We start from the raw sequence: 9,021 nt of genomic DNA on the forward strand, positions 1-9,021 counted from the left end.
TTCAATCAAAAACGAACAGAAATTCATCTTAAAAAACCCTTTTTCAACAAAACAAGCTTTTCAAAGAAAATTAAAGAGCTCCATTAAGACAAAAATGGGCATAAATGAAGTAAAGTAATCATCCAAGCGTAAAACTACCACAAATGACTATTAATAAATGAATGAAACTCAAAATGAACAGCAATTAGAATAAAAATCCGAGTCAAACTCGAAACGAACAAAAATTAACATTAGCAGGACTGATAACCCCCATGCCTTCTCAAAAATCTGTGTTCTTCAAAATCTGTATATATTTCATATTGGAGACTATCTCAGAAGCAACGGCTCTTTTGTACCTTAAATCTGTCAAAGATATAAAGGATAAATTGCCCCTGGGATTCTTTGTTTGACAAAATTCCAAGTTTTTGCAACTTGCGTTACCTAAACACGAAACTTTAAAACTCCTAGTTTTACCTAAAAACGAACAAAATTAATTTTAAAAGACACAATTTTTCTGATGGAAGTAAAGAGTGAAAATAAAACCGAACAAAAATAATTGTTTTGCAGTTTATGCAGTATACATCTGCAATATTATAAATAAGTAAATTCTAATATTTCCCAAATTTAAGGAATTTTGAAAAAAATATTGCTTTACAAAAATTATTGAACCAATGTGTCTGATTTGGAAGACGCTAGTTTGTTTTATAAATTTGATGTGTAAAAAGAAAGACAGCTCTAATGCAAATAGTCAAAAATAGAATAAGGAGAAAAAATAAAAACTAATGAGGTCAAAAAACATTTAATTTACAAATAAATTACATACAAAACTATTGGAACTAAAATAACTCCTTCTCTCTAGCCCCAATACCGTCTATAACCGTAGCCGTATGGTGCATATCCATATGATGGATATGCATAACCATATGAAGGGTAGTAATGACCATAATAACGGTAAGGATAATAACTATAATGATGAGTTTCTGCTCCTTTCAGATCTTCTTCGGCAGGGGCTTCCAATTCAGATGCTTCTCTTCTCTGCCTGTAACTATGATCGTCAAAGGAAAGACCGTCAAAGGAAAGACCGTCAAAGATCGTCAAAGAATCATACCATCCTCCTTGACCTGCTAATTCCCTTTTCAAATCTTCTATTTCAGGAGCTGTTTCCTTTGGATAATTTGGTTCTGCAAATGCTGCGATGATAACCAGAGAAACGAACAGAATCTACAATAAAAGTAAATACTTGTATAAATATAGATATATGTTAAAATATGTATATGTTTCCTTTGAAGGAAATATAGGAACCCATAAGAAACATTTTTGAAATACATCTATGCACTTTAAAAACGTACCAGAGTCTATTTTATCAAAGTTTGGACTTTGAATAGATGTCGAAAAGGAAATTGTAGCAAATTCTAGTGTATGTGGTTTTTCTTGATTTTCAGCATTGGATTTAAGCATTTAGTAGAACAAAAATGAATAAAAGAAAGGTTCATGGAACAGCCCTTTAAGGAACTGAAACTCGAATCAAAAATTTATATTTTTATGATAAAATTATCGCAATAGTGTCCCGGATATCATTATTGAATTAGATATAATTATTAGCTAACGTTTCGTTTATTCCCAAAAAGTTAGCGTGAATAATTGCGCAACATACATGCTGGGAGGACAGGAAGCTCCCCTCTTAATACACAAGCATTTTGAGTATTAAAGTTAAGAAAATGTTTATTAGAGGGAAAAGAACTGTACTAACTGTACTAGATCATAAATCACAAACTGATAGATCGTTGCAATGACTTTGTTTGGCAGTTGCATCGGTCCCATCTTTCCTGATAAAAATAAAAGAAGTACCGAAAAAAAATACCTGTTTAGGGGATATGAAAAAAAAAAACATATAAGAAAAATATAAAAAAAAATAAAAATTCGTTTACACTAAAAGGACATTATCAATAATTTCCAAATTGAAAAATTCCGAAGAAGCAAACATTTCAAACAGCACGGTGAAACGAATGAAAATGAGAAAATAGAATTCAAAGACCCTCGGATAAAAGAAAAGAATTAAACCTGAAAACCAATTGACATTAGGTACTTATTGAATTAGAAAATTTATTGTCAAGCTGACATACACTGATCGGGGAACTGATCCACGCTCAGTACTATGAAGCTATAATTGCTTTGAAGAAATCAATGTATTTTACATGATAATTTTATCAATTTTTCAAGATGATTTCGATTATCATCGCTTGCGTAATAATTTTAATTATCACTATAAATTATCATATCATAGTTTATATAATAATATATTTTGGGCTATATATTTTAATATACGGGGGGGGAGGGTAAAGTATTTGGACAGTGCCCCTAACATAACCTACCTTAATCTGACCCCCCCCCCCCTACGGTGCCCAGCTATAAAACAACTTATTAAAGTCTAATGAATTCTATCACCCGTCACTTGTTTTTGTTGCTTTGAAGCCGGTTTTCTGAGATCTAACCTAATCGTAATTCTTGAGCGTGTTTCGTCTAATTAACAAGTACCGGTAAAACTTTAAAAGTCAATGTAAATTTCATCTTTTAAAAAGTCTATTGTTGCGACGTTAATGTTACTTTAGAATACTTGATGCTGCAAATGGTTTCCAAAATTTCGGCTTGATTGTAAAACTAATATCAAACTAATCTGCAATTGAAAATGACAAGAGTTGACGACTTACATATTTCATTGTTAACAAATTTTTGGATATTAATAATCAACTTTGATAGAAGGATTCAACTGATAGTGTTTGTAGACTAAAGAAGTCCTTATATACTTTTGAGAATACAGGTTTTATATTCCTAAATCAAATTAGTTATAGGTGAAAAGATATCGGGGATTTTTTTTTTCGTTCACGTTGGATGTCACAGCGGTTACGCAACGACATTTAGCGGAAACAAAGAAACTGCATGATCTTTATTTGGGTTAACCATCTTTATACAGGTTAACCATAATTTTAGGATTTTTTTTGGAGTGAGGGGGTTGGGTAAATTGTATATGAGCGATTGAGATTGCATTTGTGGGGAGCAATTTTTAGCTTCAATCTCCCGCAAATGGTGCCACTACAAGCAGAAACTATAAATCAATTTTACAGAACACATCATTGTTGCACCGTGTTTATAATTCACTACCACCAGGAGCCTTCGCTTCCATTGTTACTGCCCTTCAGGTTGCAACAAGGGCTGAAACAAAATCACCAAAATATCACCAAAGGAATAATTGCCAAATTAATCGCACACTTAAACTTAATAATTGCTTCTAATATTGCCAGAGGTACAATAACTTAATTAGCAATTCTTAAGAAACTCTACTAAAAATGTAAATATCCGTAGAAAATTTCTCCACTTGCCCTCGGGAACGAATCTTGAGAAAATCTTGGAGGAGGTGGGAAATGTGACAAGGGCAAGAATAAGCAAAATCTTTGAGGGGACAATGTGATAAGGCGGACAATAATTGACCAAATTGACAAATTTATTTTAAAACAAGAGTGAAAAACAGATAAAAAAGCAAGGAATGAGGGTGACAGAAAAATCTTGGGTGGGGCCTGGGTTCTCCCCCGTCCCCCCTGGATCCACCACTGTTTGACCTTGTTAATCAATTAGATGCCATTATTATTTTGCCCATTGAATTTAATATGCTCTTTCCAACGAAAAAATTATAACAAATATAGAATTTGGTCATAAAATGGCACATACGTTAATACGCAGTAAAGACTGGCATGGTCAATACAAGATACTAGGGCTGTATATAGCGCTGTTATTCATTTTAAAAGTAAAGATCATCATTTAGAGGTGCCTAGGGTTAAATGAAGGCTGAAGTTCGGGAAGGGTAACTATTTTCCAGAAAAATGTGACATTGGTAGACTCCAGGAGGAAAATCTGAAAGAAACTTACCAGGAACAGTTGAATACTAAACTTGAGAGTTTTAAATTTTACAATGTAGAAAAAGGAGAAAATAATCTTAGGTGAACACTTTGTGAAGTGGCTAACAGTGTCTTAGGAAAAAGGCTAGGAACTCAGCTGGGAATATTAGTGAAAATGCTTTATGTTTAAAAAAGAGAAGGAGGCGCCTGTGAAGAATTTTTTGGGTGATAGATCGTACGAAGATAACAAGAATTAAATAAAGTGGAGAAAACATTATAATATGTACTAAGGAGGTGTTATGAGGAAGCCACGGATAAAATTGCCGAAGATCTGGAAGATGCAGTCAGACGGCATAATAGTAAAATATTGTAATGGAATCAGGGGCGTCTGGAGGGGGGGCCGAAAATTTCGGCAGAAATTTTACAAAATCGGCCAAAACTTAGCAAAATTCTTGATTTCTGCAGACATTTCGGCATAAGTGAGGTAGCAATTCGGTAAAATTTACGAATATCACCACCCCCCAATGAAATGAGCATGGGGACGCTCCTGACTGGCATTATGATAATTTGAAAGGGAATAGTAAATATGGACATGTCCCAGTTAAGAATAGTAACGGGACCACAAGTAGTTATAAGAAAGGAATTAAAGAAAGATGGTTAGAATATCTTGAGAGTGTACTAAACTGCAATAGAATTACAGGAAAAGATATAAAAAAAATGAAAAGGTTTGTGACACTTTGTATGCAAAGGAAGATTGATTTTGTGAGGAAGAATGAATGATAGTTCTAAAGGATTAAAAAATGATAAGGCCCAAGGTGCTAATTATTTGGCAAATAATTTTCTTAAATATGGTGGTTGTGATGTTAGAAGTAAGTTAGTGGAGATTATGAGTATGACTTTTGACAAGGGGGCATCTTTTGACAATCATTATATTTTGTACAGAGATTGTCACGAAAAATATTAAAATATAAAAATTTTAGGTACTATCCCATTATCCGGGCTTCTCGGCTTAATCGCTATAGACTAGGCAATGATAAAACCCGTTTTTGACGTCATAACTATTATAGAGCAGGCAATGATAGCAAGGTTTTCATTGCATATACGATATTAAACTGTGTTATTTTGGATTTTAGGGGGGTAGGTACCTAAGTTAGGTTAGGTTACGTATTTAATATATGCAATGCTTTACCCTCCACCCCCTCCAGCCCCCCCCCCTAATTTGCAAATATACAGCCCAAATTTGTTTATAAACTATTATATATTCATCCTATTGTATTTTATTTCATTAGCATTAACCAAACTTGACTTTTTAGAGAGGCCCAGATAATGGGATAGTACCAAATCTTATTAGGACCCCACCCCTAATAGAAATTGTATCATTACTTTGATTTCACTAAATATCGGTGCTTAACCGCTGCGACATCCAACGTCAATAGAAAAAATCCCCGTTATGTTTTCACCTCTAACTAATTTGATTTAGGAATGTATAGCCTGTATTTTTCAAAAGTATATAAGTACTTCTTTAGTCTAAACATACTATCAGTTGAATCATTTTATCGAAGTTTATTACTCTCTAAAAAAAGTTACTTACAATGAAATACATAAGTTGTCTACTCTTGTCATTTTCAATTGCAGATTAGCTTAATACTAGTTTTAGAGGGGTATATATATATCTATATATATATATATATATATATATATATATATATATATATATATATATATATATATATATATATATATATATATATATATATATATATATATATATATATATATGTATATATATATATCAAACAGTTCGTGGCAACGAACTGTAAGTAAGGATACCAATAGAGACATCAAAAGAATCAGATTTTATTTCTGATTTCAAATATATAAGTTTCATCAAGTTTAGTTTTACCTATCAAAAGTTACGCCCCTGAGAAAATTTGGCTGATTTTCGACTGAGGCTTTTGACTGAGACTGAGGAATTTGGCTGAGGTTTCAAGCTCCTATCTAAAAACATGTGGAATTTTCCATTTTTTGCCAGAAGAAAGATCACGGATGCGTGTTTATTTGTTGTTTTTTTCCCAGGGGTGATCATATCAACCCAGTGGTCCTAGAATATCATGGGAGGGCTTATTGGAACGGAAATTAAAAGTTCTAGTGCCCTTTTCAAGTGACCAAAAAGATCGACGGCAACTAGGCCCCCTCCCCCGCTCATTTTTTTCCCAAAGTCACCCAATCAAAATTTTGAGATAGCCATTTTGTTCAGCATGGTCGAAAATATTATAACTATGTCTTTCAGGATGACTTAATCCCTCGAAGCCCCCAGGAGGAGGGCTGAAAGTTATGAATTGTACCGAATGTTAACATATAGTATTGGTTATTGGGACCCGGCTCAATGGTAACCGAAACTCTAGAAAACGGTATTTTGATACAAATAGATACATCAAAAGAATTGGATTTTAATGCTCATTTCAAATATATAAGTTTCATCATGTTTAATCATACCCATCAAAATTTACGCGCCTGAGAAATTTGGCTGATTTTCGAAAAAAGGGGGAAAGACCCCCTAAAAGTTATAGAACCTTAATGAAAATCACACCATCATATTCTGCGTATCAGTCAACCCTTCTGTAGAGGTTTCAAGCTCCTATCTACAAAAATGTGGAATGTAGTATTTTTTGCCAGAAGAAACATCACGGGTGCGTGTTTATTTTTTTTTCCCAGGGGTGATCGTATCGACCCAGTGGTCCTAGAATATCGTGGGAGGGCTCATTGGAATGGAAATCAAAAGTTCTAGTGCCCTTTTTAAGTGACCAAAAAAATGGAGGGCAACTAGGCCCCCTCCACGCTCATTGTGTTCCCAAAGTCACCTGATCAAAATTTTGAGAGAGCAATATTGTTCAGCATGTTAGAAAATATTATAAGTATGTCTTTTAGGATGACTTAATCCCCCGAAGTTCCCGGTAGGAGAGCTGAAAGTTATGAACTTTACCCAATGTTAACATATTGTATTGGTTATTGGGAAGTAGACAGGACAGCGGTTTGGGGGGGAGTTTTTTGCTGGTAGGGGGGGGCGGGGGAGATCCGCCGGGCCGTCCGCAGGGGGGGCCTCCGGGCCCGGGCTCCCCGAAATCTCCCTATTTTTTCATTTTCCAATAATTTTCTTTTTTTTCTCACAGAATATTGGGTTTTAAATTTTTGCCCCCCCCCCGAAACAAATTGTCCCCCCCCCAAACAAAAACAATTTCCTGCGTACGTGCCTGGGGTCGGGGGTTATGTAGGAGGATCTTTCCATGAAGGAATTTTTCATGGGGGAAGGGACAGTGCTATGAAGGGGACGCCAGACTTCCCAACATTATTTATAAAAAAATCAGAAATTAAATATAAAAAAACAAGTTTTTCAACTGCAACAGCAGCAACATCAAAACTTTAAACGAACCGAAAATATTACATATATGATTGGGTTCAGCCCCTAGTCAATACCTCACTCTTTAAGCCAGAGATTTTTTAGTACTTTCATAAGAGCTATTTATTCTAATTAACGGACTTTGTGTTTAAGCGGTCATTTTTAAAGAATTGGAACAAAATTTGAACTTTCGCTTAAAGAGCAAGGTATTGACTAGGGGGCGAACCCCCTAATATACGTATTAAAAATATATGAATATAGAAGTTTGTTACGTAAGTTAATTCGTAAGTTACGTATATTTATTACTAATAAAAACGTTCGTAAATAAAATGAAACAAGTTTCGAGAAAGCCATTTAACCAAATAAAAGTAAATTAATATGAAGATTTTTTTTTAATTATTCATTTACTGTGAGCCAATATAAAAACATTCATTTATTCAAAAACTTTAAAAAATTAAATAAAAAAAAAATTTTTTTAACTGAAAGTAAGACGCGTCATTAAAACTTACAACGAACAGAAATTATTCCCTATATGACAGGGCCGGGCCCCTCCTCAACGCCGTGCTCTTTACGCTAAAGTTTGACTTTCTCACAACTCTGTTTTTTTTTAAACAATAAAAAACATTAGCGTAAAGAGCGAGGCGTTGAGGAGGGGACAGCCCCTTTCATATACGGAATAATTTCTGTTCGTTTTAAGTTTTAATGTCGCTCCTTACTTTCAGTTAAAAAAACTTGTTGTTTTTTTTATTTAATATATATATATATATATATATATATATATATATATATATATATATATATATATATATATATATATATATATATATATATATATATATATATATATATATATATATATATATATATATATATATATATATATATATATATATATATATATATATATATATATATATATATATATATATATATATATATATATAAATATAATATATATATATCCTAATATATTACCTAAGTTTATATATTAGCCTACCTTATATTTATATATATATTACCTAAATTTTACCAAAATTAATTTTAAAAGACAAACTTTTTCTGATGGAAGTAAAGAGTGAAAATAAAATTTAAAACAAACAAACATAATTGTTTTGCAGTTTATGCAGTATACATCTGCAATATTGGACAAAGTAAATTATAATATTTTCCAAATTTAAAGAATTTTGAAAAAAATTTGTTTTACAAAAATTTTTGAAACAATATGTCAGATTATTTGATCCAATAGTGCATAAACTTCGAAGCCATTAATTTTGTTCGTTTTCAAGTTTCGTTTTCGCTCTTTACTTCTATGAGAAAAACTTGGCTTTTTAAAATTAAATTTTAGGTTCAGACTAATGAAAATTCGTTTTATAGAAAAAGTTGCTTTCAGGTCTATTGGTTCTGATTTGATTTATGGAGGAAACTTCAGACTAAATTTATTGGTTACATAAAAGATTTTTTGTTTTTCTTAGAAGTTATGGACTGTTCAAAAGAGGAAAAATTAGTATAGAAATAACTACATTTACTATCCATTAATATTTTAGTAGAGGTGACCCTATTGACCCGGGACGAACACCGTGCTGCCATCTACAATTTAGTTTAATGCTGACGGGACATAATTTATTCAAGGATTATCGATCGAGTCTAATGGGGGTCAAGGTCAATCGATCTGTTGTTGTTGTTGTTTGGCCACGTGTAATGGCATGAGGGGTGATTTACATAATCGATGGGGGAATTATTGATTCACGAGCGTGG

General features: G+C 32.8%; 1 protein-coding gene across 1 annotated transcript; it reads right to left on the reverse strand.

The window, feature by feature from the left end:
• Nucleotides 1-770: 770 nt before the first annotated feature.
• Nucleotides 771-2,769, reverse strand: LOC148952070 (uncharacterized). Its single transcript, XM_089088822.1, has 2 exons — nucleotides 2,688-2,769; nucleotides 771-1,200 (listed from the first exon to the last, which is right to left on the reverse strand). The coding sequence occupies exons 1-2, from the start codon at nucleotides 2,694-2,696 to the stop codon at nucleotides 835-837; spliced, it is 375 nt and encodes a 124-aa protein (XP_088944948.1). The 5' UTR covers nucleotides 2,697-2,769; the 3' UTR covers nucleotides 771-834.
• Nucleotides 2,770-9,021: the final 6,252 nt, after the last annotated feature.

This window comes from Artemia sp. Qi Xiang Cuo, chromosome 5 (assembly GCF_049724085.1).
Source record: "Artemia sp. Qi Xiang Cuo chromosome 5, ASM4972408v1, whole genome shotgun sequence".
Taxonomy (NCBI): Eukaryota; Metazoa; Arthropoda; class Branchiopoda; order Anostraca; family Artemiidae; genus Artemia; species Artemia sp. Qi Xiang Cuo.